The sequence below is a fragment of the Daucus carota genome, chromosome 3 (genome assembly GCF_001625215.2).
Source record: "Daucus carota subsp. sativus chromosome 3, DH1 v3.0, whole genome shotgun sequence".
Taxonomy (NCBI): domain Eukaryota; kingdom Viridiplantae; phylum Streptophyta; class Magnoliopsida; order Apiales; family Apiaceae; genus Daucus; species Daucus carota.
In genome coordinates this window covers 60,187,506-60,207,934 of record NC_030383.2, presented here as the reverse complement: position 1 = coordinate 60,207,934, position 20,429 = coordinate 60,187,506, and the positions used below count along the sequence as shown (strand labels likewise).

The window sequence follows — 20,429 nt, the reverse complement described above, 5'->3', positions numbered from 1 at the left end:
ATTAGCCCGTAACTATTTTTTTTTATTCTATATATCCAAGTATCTTACACATACTTGTAACACTAAAATCGAATCTTGTTCAATTTAATCCAAAATGACTAAACTATCCTTTACTCAAAATACATTCAGTTTGTTCGACTCAATCATTGGTGTAGATGCCGTATTACTTTCTGTTATTAGATTAACACCTTTGTTTAAAAAAAAAAAAAGAGATATTTTTCATTCACAAAATTATTTAAAGCAACCCGTGCTTTGCACGGGTTAAGAAGCTAGTTATAAGAATGAGATAGTTTATTCTAATTTACAAACCAAACGTAAAAAGGCCATTGGAGTGCTGGATCAATGATCATATGTAAGACAGTAGTGCAAAGTGTAACATTATCTAATTAACTGGTAATATCAACGGCTAGTGCTATTTTTTATTTCTTATAAGGGTTTTTCTAGCACACAATATACACAAAATTTGATGAGTTTGGTGGATTTTGATTGGTTGAATTGGTGTGAATGAGGGGGGTCATCCTTATTTATGACTAGATGACCAATAAAAATGCATCAAACTCATAGAATTTAACGCCTATTGTGTGCCCATGGGCACACCATAGAAAAACCGTTCTTATGATTATATTTTTGACTTTAATGACCCGTGCTATGAATGATGCTACTTAATGACAATAACATATATATTCGGATAACTGATTGGTGGAATTGGTGTAAATGCAGGGGAGCTGTCAACATTTATTATCCATCCACCAATCAAAAACTAGTATTTTCATGAGAGTTAGTGACTATTGTGTGCTCATGGGCACACCATAGAAAATTCGTAATTTTAATTTGTCTAGTGTGTGCACATGGGTACATGCTAAGTACGAAAACTCATAAATTTGGTGTGTTTTCATTGTTGTGGTTGGTGTGAATAAGGGGGGTCATAGGTGTAAACCAATCAAAACAAGGAAAATCTATCAAATTTTATGCTTATTGTGTGCCCATGGATACACCATAGAAAAACCGTTTTAATAAAAGTAATGTGAAAAGATCTTGAGCTGAGAATCGACGTGAAAAATTGGTTCTTTTCATATTTACGTCTTATTAGGTCAGGCCAATAACTCTGTCGTATGCGAGTGATTAGTGGCATGCTTACGCCTTACAGCATCGCAATGTTCGACTTTAAAAATAATTGTTTGACGGTGAAAAGAATATATATACTCGCCCGTCTATTTTAATTGTTTACAATTTTTCTGCATTATTTGACATGTATCAAAATCAGTCCACGAGCTAAATAATTTTGGAACACAGGGAATTATATATTACTCCATCCGTCACCCGTGGTTGTTTACGTTCACTATTTGCACGCATTTTAAGTCTCCTGTAAAGTATAGTTGTATAACCTTTTTCTAATTTTTTTTAATAAAAATTTAAATATCAAATTTTTATTCAGAGGAAAAAATTTAAAAAATATATTATGGAACTATATTTTAAATGAGTGTGAAAAAACGTGCCGAAAAATAACGTAAAAAAATAAGGGGAGAGAAAGTAAAAATGAGAATGAATATAAAAAGAAAAAGAAAAATGAGAGTGATAGGTCACCCTCCACATGTATACGAAGATGTGTCATTAAACACCTACTCCTAATTCCAAGTGACATACACGTGTCAGTAAGACCAACCTCCTGGGAGCTTGTCGATCACTTGCTAACTACTCCCTCCGTCCCTGAGTAGTATACATTGGCGGATGGGGACGCGGCACGGACTTTAATGCTCCTGCAAAATGTAGTTGTGTAATTTATTTTTAAAAATTTCTTTTTCTGAATTAAAGTTTGAATATTATATTTTTATTCATAAAAAGAAAATCTCAAAAATAAGTTACGGAACTATGTTTACTAAACATGCTACTGCAATTCCTTGTATGAAATGCATTTCCCTCACCAACTCCCTCCACCTTACTTAGCTCACCAACTTTTTCCATTCTAAATTCCATAAAAAAATTTAAATTATACATTTATTAATAGTTCTATGTTATTAGTGTTTACTGCACATGTTTTTTCTTGAAAATAATTAACAGCACATGTTAATAATCGGTTCAGAATTTTTTCAATATAATAAATTAAAATTATATTTGACATTAGTAAGAGTATCCCAAAGGTAATCCCTATATTAGTTACCTAAAATATAATAAAATAATGATTACTTAAAATATAAATAAGCAAAAAGTTGTTTTATTCCAATGGCATTACCTATACCTGTTACTTATAATTCAAAAATTAATATTTATTCAATATTTAAGGTAATACATCTGAGAAGAGGTAGAGTTGGAGTAAATATATGTCATATTATAAGTAAAATATTGATGATATCGTATTATAGGGGTTGGCTTTTTGCTCCAAATAAGGTGATGAGTTTTCTCTCTCCTAAAAATTTTAGGGGATAAGGAGTTGCGTTGGAGGACTGATTTTTGATCCTAACCCTTAAATCTTGTTCACCTAGATCAAATATGAGTAAGAAGAGTTTGCATTGGGATTGCTCTAAAGCAGATATCAAGCAAGTCGTATTATTTTAAAGCAAGTACAATTTTAAGCAGTTGATCACTAGTCTCTGACTTGTCGAATTAATTAAATTTTCAATTTTTCAATTAAATCATCTAATTAATTTTTGATTAATTTAATTACATTTTTTTATGAATTTAATTAATTCTTATTCACTGGTTCACTGATTAAGTCCGACTTATATTTTTTTTTATCAATTTATCGAATATTCTGGAATTATCAAAGTAAATCAAAGCAGGGAGGTCTGTAGTTGGTATTGATAGAAACTGAGTTGCAAAATTTCTGGGTGAACAATTTGACTCTCGAGCCTCCCTTGAGTCCTATCTCTACCGGGTCCCTCTCCAACCCAACAACTCGGCAAATCGTCCTCTAACCGGTCATATGGCCGACACCGACAGTGGGATTTCACCTCTCTGGACATGTTTGGCTCCACTTGAATGTAAAGCATAATTTTGGAGAAATTGTTCATATCAATACAATTATTATTTTTTTATTTTCAAAAAATACAATTATTTTTTTAAGTAAGTATAGACGAAATTTTTAAACATACCCTCCCTTCTATATTTTAATAGTCTTTGTTTGTCAAAATAACATGTATAATAATTATTTCTTTTCTTTATTCTACACAGCTTTTATATTATTAATAATATTGACTATTATTAATTTACAAGACTTTTAAAAATTATTAAATAAATAATCATGAAATTCAAATAAAATAAAAAAACTTGATTATATTTATGTATAATTAATGAATTTTAACGATTAACAATAATAAGATATCATATTTAAACTTTTTTAATATAAAAAATTTGTTAAAAAACTACTAAAATGAGAAGGAAAATAATATTTTTATTACATAATTCATAAAATTAAGATCTCCAGGACCCCTATGCCGGTATGCCCTAACATGATACATCGTAATCGGAATATTATCGTTTTATTTTATGATATCTAATATCTAATTATAAAATTTTCAAAATAATATACACACACAGCAGACAAGGAATCCCCTGACTGGCATAACCGGTAGCCGGTCATCTTTTGAGCACCTCATCCGTTAAACCTCTATAAATACAACGCCAATCTCCCCAACTTCTTCGTCGCTCGTCGGTGATCTAATTCGACTAATAGCTAAGAGAGATTTTTCAGATCTGTCGCCAATACTTCCTCTCTCAATCCGTCGCCAAATCTCTCTCAGGTAATATTTCTATCTTTTTTATTTTTCCGAATAACTAAATTCATATATCATGCAACATGTTTTCGACAAATCTCGAGTTGAGCGAGAATATTACAAATCTCTCTTGGGTAATGCTACTATCTTTACTACTGTGAAGTTGCTACAACTAGAACTTCACTTGCCTTTGCTATATTTACATGTAAGAAATATAATATTAATTTAAATGTTTGAGCATGTTTGACTTTTAGTGTTGTAGATCTAGTGGTTATGTTGACTTGGGTGTGGTTCTTGAATATGGCAAGTCTAGATCTACAAGTTTCTGGATTTGGAAAGTGTGTGTATATCTGGATCTGTTGTAAGCATGTGTGTTTGTACTTGAATTGGAAGTGAAAACTAAAAGTAACTGCTTCAGTTGTTTAGCTTTCTGTCCTATTAGGCTATACTTGTGTTCTTTTAGTTCATGTCTAGTTTCTGACACAGATAACTTATCTGAATAGCTTGTAGAGCTAGTTACTGTATTTGGTGTGTAGGTATATTTTAAAAAATTTCAAATGTGTAAAATTTTAAGAATATGGAGAATAAGCGAGGATTCGAACCTTTGACCTTGGTTGGCTAGGGCGAACACAATGCTACCATCAAGTAGTCTTGTATATAGGCTTATGGTTTCTTCGGAAGTTTTTGTAAATGCAAAATGATGTTTTAACTGATTTAAATGTGTAATTAGTTTGTAGTTAGGGGAGAAATTTAATTTTTATGACTGTGATATACTTTTGAAGAAAGGAATTGCGAGTTTTATGAAGATTTGAATTTATGATGTTGGATCTTGAGTAGGGGGAGGGCTCGACGCTAGGCTATCGATGATCTGTTATATTGACAATTGACTTGTCACTTGTATTATTAATTAACAATTTTTTGGCAATTTTTTTTTAATGTTGACCCTGACAATGTAAAATTAGTTATGTTTGTGCATATTCAGGGAGGGAAGGGTATCTAATTTAATTTTGAAGTTTCATTCAGTTCACTGCTGGTAGTGACTAGTTCAGTGCTAGTCAGATAAGATATATATTTTGGAACGGCAATATACTTCTGAAGAAAAGAATATTGCGACTTTTGTGTGTGGCAGGCAGTTGTATTCTTGTCCTGTGTATTGTGGATCCTTTTTTTATGGCTGGGAATATATCTTTTGCAAAAGCAAGCAGACAATAATATGCAGATTCTTCATGATCAGACCAGAAGTGAAAGTTAAAAGCATCTTACACTAGGATGATACTTTTTATATTCGTTATTTTCCAGAATCTGTAACACTAAGGAAGCTTCCTAATTGGAAGTTAATTTCCCCTGCGTGTCAGAAATAAGTATCTAATTTATGGTTTTCTCTTGTTGCAGCTTTACAGAATGGCATTAGAGACCTTCCTATTTACCTCCGAGTCTGTTAACGAGGGTCACCCAGACAAGCTCTGTGATCAGATCTCTGACGCGGTGCTGGATGCCTGCCTAGCTCAAGATCCCGACAGCAAGGTTGCATGTGAGACATGCACCAAGACCAACATGGTCATGGTTTTTGGGGAGATTACTACCAAGGCTGATGTGGACTACGAGAAGATTGTTCGCGAGACATGCCGTAACATTGGATTTGTTTCTGCTGATGTTGGTCTTGATGCTGACAACTGCAAGGTTCTTGTTAACATTGAGCAACAGAGCCCTGATATTGCCCAGGGTGTCCATGGTCATCTTACTAAGCGCCCGGAGGATATTGGCGCAGGTGACCAGGGCCATATGTTTGGCTATGCCACTGACGAGACCCCTGAGCTTATGCCTCTGAGCCATGTTCTTGCAACCAAACTTGGCGCTCGCCTTACTGATGTCCGCAAGAATGGTACATGCGCGTGGTTGAGACCTGATGGCAAGACCCAGGTCACTGTTGAGTACCTAAATGAGAATGGTGCCATGGTTCCAACCCGTGTTCACACTGTCCTCATTTCCACCCAGCACGACGAGACTGTTACCAACGATGAGATTGCTGCTGACCTCAAAGAGCATGTAATCAAGCCCGTCATCCCAGAGAAGTATCTTGATGAGAAGACCATCTTTCACCTCAACCCTTCAGGCCGCTTTGTAATTGGAGGCCCCCATGGTGATGCTGGTCTAACAGGTCGCAAGATCATTATCGACACTTATGGTGGCTGGGGAGCTCACGGTGGTGGTGCTTTCTCCGGAAAGGACCCCACAAAGGTGGACAGAAGTGGTGCATATATTGTCAGGCAAGCTGCCAAGAGCATTGTAGCCAATGGACTTGCTCGTAGGTGCATTGTGCAGGTATCTTATGCTATTGGTGTTCCAGAGCCTCTGTCAGTCTTCGTCGACACCTATGGAACTGGAAAAATCCCCGACAGGGAAATCCTAAAGATCGTAAAGGAAACCTTCGACTTCAGGCCCGGAATGATCTCCATCAATCTTGATCTGAAAAGAGGAGGCAATGGTAGGTTCTTGAAGACCGCGGCCTATGGGCATTTCGGAAGGGATGACCCAGACTTCACCTGGGAGGTTGTCAAGCCCCTCAAGTGGGATAAGCCTCAGGCTTAAATTTGTTTTATGTTTTGCATCTTGCTCCTGCATTGCAGTGGTTTTTTATTGTAACAATGAATAACTTGTATTTCTCCTTTTGAACGTTTGTTCTATTATCATCATATATCCAACAAAATACCCCAAAGTTTGTTTTGCTTCATTCTACAGTCTCTAGTCCCAAACAGAACAGCCTTGCATGCGCTGTAAACGGCTGATTTTATTATATAACAGTCTTTTAAGCGAAAAAACTTGCGGCTATTATCGTTTGGTAACTAGCCGGTTTTATTCTTATAACAATCTTCTAATTGAAAAAACTTGTGAGCATAATTTTAGAATTCTAAGTCTAAATTACTGTTCAAATACATTAATCAACATTAGATCAATTTTTTTCTCCCTCATTAACATTCGATTAAATATTTTTCTCAAATCTTTCGACTTCCATATCAAACCACAGATGTGTAGTCTTGATCCGTTAATACGTGCTTCTTTGTGCTTTCGTTGTCTTATCATTTGAGGACTATATTAAAATCTCAAAATAAAAATAGGAAATCACTCCAGGTCCATAGCTGTATTTCTCTTTTCTACAATCTTTGGCTAAAATAAGCAAAACAAAGCCAAAACGCACTCCCTGTTGAATACCACGAAACTTCTTACTCCAGTTAGGCAGTCACACACGACTCCTATATTTTAATATTCAATTGCCTCTACGTTAGTAGTGTAATATTGTTGTCTAATATATTATTTTTAAAAATTGGAAAATTATCTTGCATGATTTTTTTAGGAACTTAACGCTAATCACTCACCAAAAATAGCTACTTGTTGGAGATGGCGGTTCAAGCTAGGGAGATGCTGGGCACCCCAGCATCTGCCAGCACTAACACAACTGCATAGCATGCCTTCCTGCTCTGATACTAATTTTTAGAATCCTAGCGCTCACCACTATACCAAAAACAACTACTTGTTTGAGATGGCGCAATTATAATTTTTATAGTGTAGTAGCCAGCATCACGGTTCGAGTTAGGGAGATGCTGGGCACCCCAACAGATTTTAATCGTTGAATAAGGAATTTTTAGAACCGTGGCACTAGCTAAATTCCCATTCTTTTCTCTCTTAAAAATTTAATTAGAATTCTCAGATAGGCATGACATGCGATATTTCTATCAACCCTTTTGTATAATGTATTTCAATCTTCTCTTCTACTATGAAAAACTTATTTTTAAGTTTATCAAGTTTCCATCAGAGAAGTTTATTTGAACTTCGACTCATTTTAGTCAAAATATAATACCCATTGTTATAACATCATCCAAAGATTAACGTGCAGACCAAGAATCCGTACTTGCTACTTGAGTTTCCAGTCATCTTTTATCACCCATAGTCCCTTCTCGCTTCTATAAATACCAACTCTGATGTCCCATTTTTTCATTGTCGCAGTGTCTTGGTGGTCTGAGTTTCGACAAGGCAGATATTTTTCGGTGCCTGCGTTTTCTTTAACTGAGGTAAATTGCAATCTCTGTTGCATTGATTTTGTTTAGGATCGTACCTTTCGGTTGTTTTTAATCAAAAAGACCAGTTCGGGTCGAGTTTAGCTAAAAACGACCACATTTGTTGATGGTTTTTAGCCATTTTTCGTTTAGTGAGTTTAGTGAGAAATTTGTGCTAGTCCAATTTCTTATGCATTTCTTATGGAATTTTAATTTTAGTGTGTGTAATGTGATTTCTTGATTTTGTTTAGAACTGTACCTGGTTGTTCTCGGTTGCTTTTAATTAAAGCGATCAGTAGTCGTTTTAGCTAAAAACGACAATTTTGTCTGTGGTTTATAGTCATTTTTCTTGTAGTGAGTTTACTGGGAGCCGGGGTTTATATATGAACGGTAGAGAACTCCTAAAGCATTAATATCTAGCTTCCTCAGTTAGTGGATATCTTTGTATGTAATCTGAGTATGCTTTTTTATTGTGCAGCTCTATAAAATGGAGACCTTCCTCTTTACCTCTGAGTCTGTTAATGAGGGGCATCCTGACAAGCTTTGTGATCAGATCTCTGATGCAGTGCTTGATGCCTGCCTAGCCCAAGATCCTGACAGCAAGGTTGCATGTGAGACATGTATTACAACCGATTTGGTCATGGTTTTCGGGGAGATCACAACTAAAGCTCATGTAGATTACGAGAAGGTTGTCCGTGAGACATGCCTTAATGTTGGATTTGTTTCTAATGAAATAGGCCTTGATGCCAACACCTGCGAGGTACTTGTGAAGATTGAGCAACAAAACCCTCAAATTGCGAATGCTGTCCATGGAAATCTTAAAAGATGTCCTGAGGAAATTGGTGCAGGGGATCAGGGCCATATGTTTGGTTATGCCACTGATGAGACCCCTGAACTTATGCCTCTTAGCCATGTTCTTGCAACCAAATTAGGAGCTCGTCTCACTGATGTACGCAAGAATGGCACGTGTGCCTGGATGAGGCCTGATGGAAAGACTCAAGTGACTGTTGAATACCTTAATGAAAATGGTGCCATGGTTCCAATCCGCATTCACACAGTCCTCATTTCCAGCCAGCATGATGAGACAGTTAACAATGATAAGATTGCTACTGACCTCATAGAGCATGTCATTAGGCCTGTGATTCCAGACAAATACCTTGATCAAAACACCATCTTTCACCTCAATCCATCAGGCCGTTTTGTCCAGGGCGGTCCATGTGGTGATGCTGGCCTCACTGGTCGTAAAATCATTGTTGACACTTATGGAGGCTGGGGCGCCCACGGTGGCGGTGCTTTCTCTGGCAAGGATCCCACTAAGGTGGACAGAAGTGGTGCATATATCATTAGACAAGCTGCCAAGAGCATTGTGGCCAGTGGACTTGCTCGCAGGTGCATCGTGCAGGTCTCTTATGCTATCGGTGTTCCTGAGCCTCTATCAGTCTTTGTTGACACTTATGGGACTGGAAAAATCCCTGACAGGGAAATCCTCAAGATAGTGAAGGAAACATTTGACTTCAGGCCGGGGATGATTATCAAAAATTTGGACTTGAAGAGAGGTGGCAATGGCAGGTTCTTGAAGACTGCAGCTCATGGACATTTTGGAAGAGATGATCCGGACTTCACCTGGGAGATTGTGAAGCCCCTCAATTAGAAGAAGGAGAATGAGCCTTAAATCATCTCTTAGTGCAGCCTATTTGCTTCTTTACCATATGAATAAAACTAAACGGATACGGAATATGCCGAGAATGACGTGATTGTACTATCAGTTTAATAAATATGTACTCCCTCGGTCCCTCTCAATTCTTAATAGTGGGGGACGGGGGACGGGGGCGTGACACGCACTTTAATGCGCCTAAAAAACATAATTCTATAACTTTTTTTTCTAAATTTTCTTTTTCTGAATAAAAGTTTAGTGTCTAAATTTTTATTCAGAAAAAAATAAATTTAGAAAAAAATTGCAGAACTATGTTTTATAAACGCATTAAAGTGCGTGTCAAGCAGTGAAAAAGAAATGTTAAAAAATGAAAGGGACAGAAGGAGTATGTAATAAATAAATTAGTTGTATCTTTCTCATTTTAGTTTATTGTCTAACAACAAAATAAATCTATAGAGAGTGGTACATCACAATCTCCTGCTTTTAACGTACCGGGCGCAATAATTAAATCAAATGTAATATAAATAAATTTTAAGAAAAAGTGAATAAAAATTATATTTAATTGTAAAACATATTATTGTAAACAATTTCAATAAAACAAAATAAAATAACAATTTCTCTTAAAACAGTAATTTAGTCATTTAAAAAATAAATTTTCTCGACAATTATAGCAAAAACTCCAAAAATACAAGCTCCAAGTAAGCTGCCGCGTAGAAATTTCACACATTGATCAGCCCCGACCACCCCCTAAAATCTCTGAAACAAAATCCCCCTTTTCACCATCAATTAGCTTCTCTATAATCTTGGATGACCCATTAGTCCATTTGCTCTAAATTTTTCAAAATTAGGGTTCTTCACATTCATGTACATACAATTACACATTTTTATGATCGACCCTTTTCTTGTTAGTCCCTGGTAAGGCCTCTTTTCTCAAGTCCAACATATTTTTTTGTATTTATATTTGCATTTCTCAAAGAAAATGATGTAAAGTTGTGTTTTTATCTTGCTAGCTTTGTTTTTGTTGTTGCAGGTTGATGATTTAAAGATTGTTACTGGAAAATTTCCCTTTCTCGGACTTCTGTTTCGGTATGTATATGATCAGCATTTTTTTTTAATGTATTTGTGTTTGTCGTTATGAATTGGTGTCATGTGCATTGTTCTTGAATGGTTTTGTAAGTTTAGTTGGTATTTCTGTCTGGTTGAGAATTTAGGGTGCACTGGATTATGAGTAGCAAGGACTAAGGTGATCTCGGAAAGCTGAGAAATGTTTAGAAAAAATTAGTATTGGATTGGATTAATACAATATTGAGCCTTGCGAAGTGGAGGAGTTGAGGGGTTGAAGTGGTTTTTGGTATTTTGCTTTGTTTGGCTGAAAGGAATTTGAATCTTGAATGTATAAAGATATGTGAACAGAAATAAACGGGAAGTGGCTAGAGTGAAAGAAAAATGAGTGAAATGCAGATTATTATGATGAGATTATTCATGTGATTGGAGTGGAGGAAGGAATGTTAATATGAATAATTCACCTACAAATGATTCTGTTTTGTTCGTACTAAATAGTAAACAGAGGACTAACATTTCCGGCCTTGTTAAAATTGCCAGTATCCAAATTGGTAGTGTTTAAGCTTAATGCTGTAGACAGGATTTATAAATCTCAATCTTTGGCTTTGGCTGTGTGTCCATCCCTTCCAAAAAGTTCACTAATCTATGAAACTGTATGTTGTCTTCAGTTTATCTGCTAAAAAATGTCAAGCCATTTCATCCATTAGTTTCTGGTCATATCCTCAATCTTTGAGGCTATCTCGGGAATAGAATTTTTAATATTTTGGAGGATGATGTCGCCATAAAAAAGAAGGTTTCTTCTGATATTTTTCTACACCTTTTTTCCTCCAATTTTTATTCATGAAAAGTAAAAAGTTATATAAACAACATATGTACAATCTCCATAAATTTTTCAACCACTCTTGCACCCTCACTGTTAATTAGCTATCTAACAGACAGTTACTGCTTGTGGTCTAGTGCTCGGTAACTTTTGCAGTTACTTTAGTTACTTTATATATGAACAAGCTTTTGATGATCAATGATGTATGTCTTGGTAATGGTTTATCAATAAAATTTTCACATTTATCCCCCATGGATATGTACTATCGATGAAATATTCTAGCCTGGGTGAAATTGCTATGAAGTTTATTTCTTTGACAAGGAAGCCATCAAGGTTGTATCCTGCCTTGAGAAGCTTTATCTTATTTATTTGCAATTTAGAATCAATAAGATCTTATTCTCGGGTAGAGGTCAAATAAATACACATGCCCCCTTGGGTTTACAACCCTTGACCTCCAATTACCAAGAGGGTATATACTTTAGAAGAGAGTTAAATCCAGATTCTCTATGCTATCTGATATTGAGTCCCAACCATCTGTATCAAGGTGTTTCCATTTACATTATTACAGTTTTTAGCTACTAATTAAAATTTTAATTACTAGGTTTAAGTCCCAACGTCATTGCATTTTCTGATTCACTATCCCTTGTTATTTCATTTGCACTGCTTGTATCTTAATTCTTTAGAGTTTCTCCCATTTAACTTTAGTTCATGACACACAAGTTGCTGGAAAGAACCTTTTTTGGAAAAAGAATGTTTCGCAACACTTTTTTGGCTTTTGCTTACGATGACATGGTTATACTTTTTCATAGATAAACTCACTTGTTCTTCTGTTTAACACAGATCTAAACGATGCCACTACCACTTCTGGTATTGTCAGTATTTTGGCACAAAAATGATTATTTGATGATCAGCTAAGGGAGCCACTCTTCAGTTGATGATTTACTAAAAAAGGCAGTAAAATTATTTTGCTCCATTGCTTGTTGCTATAAGGTGTCAGAAGTTTGGGCAGTTGCTAGTATAAGAGTGAAGTGAACTTGAAGCAGACACAATGATCAACAGTCAACTGCTATTGACCTATTTGTATCTCCTAGTTTATGTAACACTGTCATCAGGAGTTATTTTGTACAATAAGGTATGTGAAGATTCATAAGTAAGAATTACTGAAATATCTACAGTTATCCTCTCAGTTAAAGTCTAAAAGGATTAAAAATTGTAATCATGAATGTGGAGTAGTCATGCACCAGAAGATTCATAATGTGTTTATGCAATAAATTAATGATTAGTGACCATTTGATTCTGTATATGTAAATTATCTTAATAATTATTTAGTGCTGTCCAACTGAATAAAATTAGAGTTTAGAAGTAACTTTATTAACAGTTCTCTGCCTTATCAGTGTAAATTAAATGTATGTATCTATTTATATTTTTATTTAGTCCTTTGTTACTTATGTACTGGGTGTGCAATCTAGTGAATACAGTGCAACTTAATGTGTTAGGTGACTTTTGGCTTTGTTTCCTGTTTTCGGTCTTTAGGAAACAACATTATCATGTTTTCTGTTTCCTGTTTTTAGAAACTGTTTTCTAGTTTTATATTTTCTGAAAACTGTTTTAAAAACAGGACCAACACCACATCTGTTTTCTGAAAATTGTTTGCATGTTTCTAAAAGCAGAAAACAGCTTTTTAGTTATGATTTATGCCAAACAACCACTTTGTATCTCAACTAGCATAAATATACTGCCTAAGGATCTCTGTTCAGGTTATTTTCACTTTGAAAGAGAAACTGTCTTTAATATTGTCTTCATTTTTGCTGTTAACGTATCATTCCCACTCTAGGTATTAGATTAACTTTAATATGCATACTTTTGTACATGACCTTTGCTGAATGCTAATTGCTGGTTTTAAGCATCATGTTGGCTTTTCATACATTTACCACTTTTTTTGTGTGGATAAAACAGTGTGTTAACTAGTAAAACTTTTGTCTACCTATATAGGGTTTCCATATTTGACGCCAAAACTTGTGGAACAGTTCCTTAACTGTGATATATCTTCATGTACAATACATTGTGGCCCTTTTTAAAAGATTTGTCTTAGTTACTCTCAAATTATCTTCTATTTCTGCTCATGTGCAGTGGGTGCTCTCTCCAAAATACTTCAATTTTCCATTACCAATAACACTGACCATGATTCATATGGGATTTTCTGGTGCGGTGGCATTTTTTCTTATCCGCGTCTTAAAGGTACGTTTACAGCTGGATTTTGCATGGCGGTCATAGATTTTCTGGCTGGGTGTATACCTCAATTCTTCAGGCATGTAGTTTCCCACTATGACATTGATCCACAATATACTTTGGCCATTATACGAAATTAGAGTATAATATTGACATTGAAAAGATAATAAAACTACTAGACACGATCATAGAGCACAATAATGTGTACATTTTCTATGACCCTGAGTTTTCAAATATTGTTGACTCGTTCAAATTTACAAGTCTGTGGCTCTTTTTATTTCGAGTTGACATTGGTAAGGGCTAAGAAATTGTACTTGTGGCCATTCTCCGGGAAGTAAGTAAAGAATGCCAGTTCATAATTGTTGGGTGCCAAAGCTTGCTTTTGTCTTGTAGTAGTCTGCTAATAGGAGAAAAAGATTTTACTCGAGACGTCGGAGGTTTCTTGTGAAATTAGCTTTGAAATATGAATACTACTTTCTACCAAAGTTATGTGATACCCTTTGATGGTTGCATTTGTTACTTTTATGTTACTATCTGCTTTCTGTCTCTGAAAATGTCCCATGGTTATATTTGAACCATAAAATTTGTGTTTTAGATGTTTGCGGACATTAGTATTTTGAGACTGCAATAATTATGGAAGCTATATTATTTTAGTGTTTTTGTAACATGTCTCTACCTGTGCATCTGTCATTATCAGTTCTGTTTATCATATTTTTTTGTAATTGTTTTCATGTCTTCTAATATCTCATTCAATTGATTACAGTTTCTCCTCTTTTACGGTATGTCTTTACGGTTCTTAAGGTCGTAACTGATAAATTTCTAATCACTAAATATATGCAGGTTGTGTCCCCAGTAAAAATGACTTTTGAAATGTAAGTTAGCTGCCAATATATTCCTTCCTTTTACATAAATGGTTCTCTTTCCTTACTTCTATTTATTCCGATTGTAGATATGCAACATGCGTGATTCCTATAAGCGCCTTCTTTGCGTCAAGCCTATGGTGAGAATCTAGATGCAACTAGTTGGAACTCTTTATATAACTTGTGCTGTGAAGTTTAAGTATCTCATGAAAGCGGGATCTCTCATAATATTACATTAGTGATATGCACACCTTTCTATCCATGGAATTGTTGGTGAAATTGCCTGAAGTTTTAATTTACATTCGATATTTCTCTGTTCTTCAGCCACCAAAACAAGTAATTTATTTTTACATATAACATTTATGATCTATTCCATTATTCATACATGCATCATCTCTTCAAGCCAGACGTCTGTCTGACACTCACAAGTCACACTTGTAACTTAAACTTCTAAGTAGGATTTTATAGGCCATGCCTTTGTGGAGACAGGATAAATTACATCAGATGTTTAAGGGTTTAGTATTATACATTTGGTAAAAGCAGAAACCTACAATATAGCAAAACAGTGTCTTATCACAAAATTGATCTGGAATTTGCTCTCATTACCTGTATATGGTTCTGCTTTAGAAAAAAAATACTTCCTTTTATACTAGAAACTGTCATCCAATATAATCTCGTATTTAGTTTGAAGCCTTCAACCTGTAAATTAACCAGATTTTCTTACTACAAGAAGTGGATGTTCCTCTCAGATTTATGATTTACTTGTTACATTAGTCGGTAGGTCAAGTTTTAGGGAAGTATGAAGAGGCATATACCTAAGTTTCAGGATTATAGATAATCATTGGTACATGCAAATATTTTATGCTCAACTTGTACATGGATCAGATCATTTTTGTATTTCATCTTACTTTAATGGAATAATGGAGGATTACTTTTAGTGTTTGGCTTCACATGTTTATACCTGAATGACTTGGTTCTGGCTACAACTTTTCAGGTTTGGCAACACTGCTTATTTGTTTATTTCAGTGGCCTTCATCCAGATGCTTAAAGCACTAAGTATGATTGTGTAGAAAGTCTCCTAATTTTCTCATATTATTTGAACTATACTAAATGGCTTTAGCTTTATTTAACAGTGCCAGTGGCTACATTTCTCATGGCTGTCACCTGTGGCACTGACACATTAAGATGGGATGTGTTCTTGAATATGTTGCTGGTCAGTGTTGGAGTTGTTGTATCCTCGTATGGGGAAATTCACTTCAATGTAGTGGGCACCCTTTATCAAGTCACAGGGATATTTGCCGAAGCTCTTAGATTGGTCTTGACTCAAGTTCTTCTCCAGAAAAAAGGCTTAACACTAAACCCTATTACCAGTTTATATTACATTGCTCCGTGCAGGTAATCTCCTCTTTGATGACCTATTATGAATATATTTTATTACTTGCACCCATTTTAGTATTAGTTAGCCATGTATGATCTGTCCATGGTTACAAGGTCAAGCCCTGTGCTTAATGTGGTAATTGTTTGAAAATTAGATCATATGTTTCCTGTGCAGTTTTGTGTTTCTGTTTGTTCCATGGTATCTTCTGGAGAAACCTGAAATGGAAGTCTCACAAATCCAGTTCAATTTCTGGATATTCTTTTCAAATGCTTTTGCTGCTCTGGCATTAAATTTTTCAATCTTCTTGGTAATTGGAAGAACCGGTGCTGTGACCATACGAGTTGCTGGTGTTTTGAAAGACTGGTTATTGATTGCACTTTCAACTGTCATATTTCCAGAGTCAACGATTACTAGACTTAATATCATTGGCTATGCGATTGGTATGAAATCTACATTGTTAGTTTTGGTGACTTATAAAACTTACAGCTGACACCCAGATTGTATGTTGTGCAATGCAGCGCTTTGCGGTGTTGTGATGTATAACTACTTGAAGGTCAAGGATGTCTCTGCCGCCCAACTTCCATTAGATAGTATTGCAGAAAGAGCAGCTAAGGTCAGTGTTTAGTATAGCTGTACCATGTATAAACTATATATTCTCAAAAGACTTATTTTCATAACATGAATCTTGGTGTTGGTTTATGACTATTGAGTGGCGTTATATATGCATGATGCTCATGCTCTCTGCTTCTGCAATTAATTCTAGCTAGAAGTTCTGAATGGATATCTCCAGCTCATCCTTTGGTGGTTTTCGGAGCGTTTCTAACATCTGTACTGTCGTTACAATCAGTCACTAACTTAATGCTAAAAATGTGTGTTTGTGCTGTCCATTAATAACAGGGCTTAATGGAGAAGAAGTCATCTGACCCGTATGTATCCGATAATGGCAGCAATAGCAGCAGTTTAGCAAGGAGTGGTTCTGGGCCTGATACTAGTGCCGATGAAGAAGCACCATTAATTTCTTCGAGGATATTACATCTTGGTAGAAGCTCACACAGCAGCCAGAAGTCATCTCCCTGAAAGTGGCAAGTCTTGTTGCACTATCGAAGCATTTGTCTCTTTAAAATAGGAATTGAAATGGAAAGTTCTGTATCCCACTGCTGAGAGGTTTAGAGGAAAATCATGCTCTTTTTGTGGATGTGTATAATATTTTTGTTTTTAGGTGTATTAATAGTTCAGCATGTACAGTTGTGACTCGTTGCATTGTTATAAAATTGGTCCTGTTTAGCTTATCTTATTTTTTAGAAATAAGTAGTTTTTTTTTATATCAAACACCTATTAAATATTTAATTAAAAAAATAATTATGTATATGTGAAGTTTTTTCTTGAAATAAGTCTTAATTTCTTGAAAATAAGTATTGCCAAACTGTGTATTACTTAAATAACTTTTAACATTCAGTAGAATACATATCTCATCTGCGGTTCTTATTTCTCATGTGAACTACCTCATGTTCTCTTTGTTTTGTTCACTTGTAATTTGTTTTGCTAAATTATGCAGGTTGGAGAAAAAAGTGCTAATTGTTTAGTTTTTGGGAATAACTTCGCCAACTTGTTAGGCTATACTCCCTTGTCCCTCTCATTTCTTTACAGTTACTATTTTGGGATGTCCCTCTCATTTCTTTACGTTACTATACATAGTAAGTTTTTTTCATCATTACACCCACTATCTTCCTCCACTATCTCATATTTAACAATAAAAACTACTATTACACCCACTACTTTCCTCCACTATCTCAAATCTACTATTAAATATTGGTAGGTCCCACCACTTTACCCACTTTTCATCTAACTTTACTCATTTTTCATACATTGTCTTGGTCTCCGTGTCCCCCTCCAATGTAAACAATTGAGGGGGACGGAGGGAGTATTGTTTTAGGGTAGCGGTCCACGGGCATCAATAAATAATGCCCGGGAGGAGTTAAACAACACAGTTTCTGGGTTTTTGGGTCGTTGGATGAATATCCGGTGGTCAGAATTATATCGTGCTTTTTAATACGTACAACGCTTTATAACCGGGGACATCCCCATACAGCCGTTAAAAAGCGCAATACATGTCGATCCCCATACAGCGCTTACATTTTAAAATTTTGTAATAATCTTGGCCGCTGAATATTCATCCAACGATCCAGCCAGGACCCATTGTTTTAAGGATCGTACTCAGGAGAGAACCGATACTTAAAATTGAAACATAAAACCACTAAGGTTATATAGATTTTCAGGATCTAAATCTAAATACATATTTTTTTTGCATCGTTGTATGTTTTCAAAATATAATACATAAATAAAATATTTTTTTCATGTGCAGTTCTATTGCAGAACCTTAACTTATACTAGAAATAAACTAATGGTTTTAAGGGTTCTATGGCTAATTGTTCTATGTGGAACATGACCCATGGGTCATGTTCAAGAGAGAACCAATAGACAGAGAACCAGAGAGATTCCTTACCTTTTTTCTAGTATTAGTTAGGTTAACTGAACATGAAAAAAATGTCTTATTTATAATGTATTATATTTTGAAATTACTTCTGATGACACACAACAATGCAAAAAAAAAAAACATATATTAAGATTTAAATCGTGTAAATCTATGTAAAATATAGGTTTCTGCCGCACCTTAGTGGTTCTCTAATTCTTTTTAAACATTGTTTGTCACTTGAGCGCGATCCTTGTTTTAATTTTTTTTCTAATTCATTGTTGATATGTAATGAACTTATAAAAATCCACTTATTTTGTACTCATACAAATTTAAGGGCAAAGACATTCTCACAGTGACACTGGGAGACTACAAGGATTGCCAATCTTTTGTGATGTTAATCCTTTTATAAATATTATGTTACTTGTTTTCCGTTAATATAACACGAAAATAGGCAATTTATGTGTATAACGGAGTTCCATTATTGTTAGAGTAGATGTAGAACCAGCCAAAAGGTGCTGACTAACATTTGAGAACATTTCTGTAATTTTGTTGAGATCTCACCTATTTTCCTACCCAAAATTATTGATGCAAGGCTACAGCTTCAAAATCTATAAGCATAGTATCAAGTACCTAACTCATCTAAAGACGTTAGAAATGTCTTATATCAGTCCACTTCAATCATACAAAACCTTTCGTGTACTAATTTTGACATCAATAATTATTAACATATACACACACGGTAAAAACACAGGCATATATATATATATATATATATATATATGAAATGATGCATTATAGAGGACAATCATCGAAGATTAAGTTTTCCTCTCTCTATTTATTTATCTTTATCTTGAAAATTATAAAAAAAAATTACATAGATAAATTTAAAAGAGATCTTAGGCATAACTAGTCGGTTGAAACTTTATTAGTGAAGATAATGCATCGTATCACTCAATTAGACTTTATCTTATAAGGAGAATGAATTGTTTGAAGTCATTGATTTCATATTGATGATTTTATGAATTTATAGAATTCTAGTTACAATTTTTTCTGATTTTAATTTTTTATCGAATCATTTTATATTATTATTGTTATATATGAAAATATAAACATACGTCACATTATCAAAATATTACATACTATCGCTATGTATCAATGATACTACAAAAAATTATCATAATGCTGGTAATCAAATCCGAACCTAAGTTAGTGACTAAAAAAATATCAAACCAGACATTATTGAGTAAAATAAAAAAAAAATAGTTAAGTGATAAATTTCTAAAAACACAATAAGTTGGGTGGCAAAAAAAAATCTGTTTTCCTTATAATTTATTTGAAATAAATGCAGGACACCGGCCCAAGTGTAATAACTTGTGAATTCTTAAGTCATCATAGGCATTCAAAAAATCACCGATTTGTCGATGCACTTAGTACTTAAGTTCATAAACTGAACTAAAGTATTTATAACTCTTCTCGACGTGGGTCTATAATGTTATAAATCTCTCCACTTAAATTTATAATATTCTCGTAAGTCTAAATGAATAGTTCAAAAGCCCTGATCAGACGCTTTCAAGATAAAGTATTAAAGGATGATCGATAAGTCTGAATTATACCTTCAAGCCATTATCAACAATACCGACTAACATCATGTACACATGTGCCAACCTGTGTCATTATGGTATGATAATCCGAGTCCTTGTCCACCTCGACAACTTAACTAATGTATGTGAAAATCGTAATCAAATTTCAAGCCTTTTTTAAAAATCTCATCAAAACTAGTTTTGGAACTTATGCACACGAACTAAAATGTAACAACTTTGATAATTCACAACCCACCACGTACCTCCAAATTATTTTAATTTAGTGATGCACTTTATAGTATTATTTATAGTTAAAAATTGAAGTAAAGTCTCTCATCTTCTCGATATGGCAGTGGGTGGCTACAATTTTTTTGTGTGTGCATTTGATTCAATACTAGATAAACTAAAATTAAATTAAATTATGTTATATTGAGGTCTTGCATTTATTATTTCAATTTTTAAACTCATATAAATTACGAGATATGTAGAATATTAGTTCAGTTTAAAAGATTAAGTATTATCAATATTTGTACAAAAAAGATCATGATCTTCTTATAATGAGTTTAAATATTACATATTCAAATCATTTTATTCATATTAACATATTATTG

The 20,429-nt window shown here is 34.4% G+C and overlaps 3 protein-coding genes across 3 annotated transcripts; all 3 read left to right on the top strand.

Annotated features, from left to right (window-relative positions):
• The first annotated feature begins 3,526 nt into the window (after positions 1–3,526).
• LOC108214493 (S-adenosylmethionine synthase 5) lies at positions 3,527–6,441 on the top strand. Its single transcript, XM_017386504.2, has 2 exons — positions 3,527–3,737; positions 5,103–6,441. Exon 2 carries the CDS (start codon positions 5,112–5,114, stop codon positions 6,297–6,299), a length of 1,188 nt encoding a protein of 395 aa, XP_017241993.1. The 5' UTR covers positions 3,527–3,737; positions 5,103–5,111; the 3' UTR covers positions 6,300–6,441.
• A 1,178-nt stretch (positions 6,442–7,619) lies between these two features.
• On the top strand, positions 7,620–9,508 carry LOC108211864 (S-adenosylmethionine synthase 5). Its single transcript, XM_017383575.2, has 2 exons — positions 7,620–7,777; positions 8,241–9,508. Exons 1-2 carry the CDS (start codon positions 7,688–7,690, stop codon positions 9,411–9,413), a joined length of 1,263 nt encoding a protein of 420 aa, XP_017239064.1. The 5' UTR covers positions 7,620–7,687; the 3' UTR covers positions 9,414–9,508.
• Positions 9,509–10,112: 604 nt separating this feature from the next.
• LOC108211266 (probable sugar phosphate/phosphate translocator At3g17430) lies at positions 10,113–17,054 on the top strand. The gene is made up of 11 exons (XM_017382818.2): positions 10,113–10,331; positions 10,447–10,502; positions 12,139–12,430; positions 13,429–13,536; positions 14,368–14,399; positions 14,477–14,527; positions 15,382–15,443; positions 15,521–15,782; positions 15,940–16,205; positions 16,284–16,378; positions 16,663–17,054. The coding sequence occupies exons 3-11, from the start codon at positions 12,347–12,349 to the stop codon at positions 16,840–16,842; spliced, it is 1,140 nt and encodes a 379-aa protein (XP_017238307.1). The 5' UTR covers positions 10,113–10,331; positions 10,447–10,502; positions 12,139–12,346; the 3' UTR covers positions 16,843–17,054.
• The last annotated feature ends 3,375 nt before the right edge of the window (positions 17,055–20,429 follow it).

Coding starts and splice junctions, on each gene's coding strand:
- LOC108211266 (XM_017382818.2), top strand. CDS start 12,347: ATGATCAACAGTCAACTGCTATTGACCTATTTGTATCTCCTAGTTTAT. Junction 14,528..15,381: donor TTCTTTGCGTCAAGCCTATG/GTGAGAATCTAG, acceptor ACAACTTTTCAG/GTTTGGCAACACTGCTTATT. Junction 15,783..15,939: donor TATTACATTGCTCCGTGCAG/GTAATCTCCTCT, acceptor TTTCCTGTGCAG/TTTTGTGTTTCTGTTTGTTC.
- LOC108214493 (XM_017386504.2), top strand. CDS start 5,112: ATGGCATTAGAGACCTTCCTATTTACCTCCGAGTCTGTTAACGAGGGT.
- LOC108211864 (XM_017383575.2), top strand. CDS start 7,688: ATGTCCCATTTTTTCATTGTCGCAGTGTCTTGGTGGTCTGAGTTTCGA. Junction 7,778..8,240: donor CTGCGTTTTCTTTAACTGAG/GTAAATTGCAAT, acceptor TTTATTGTGCAG/CTCTATAAAATGGAGACCTT.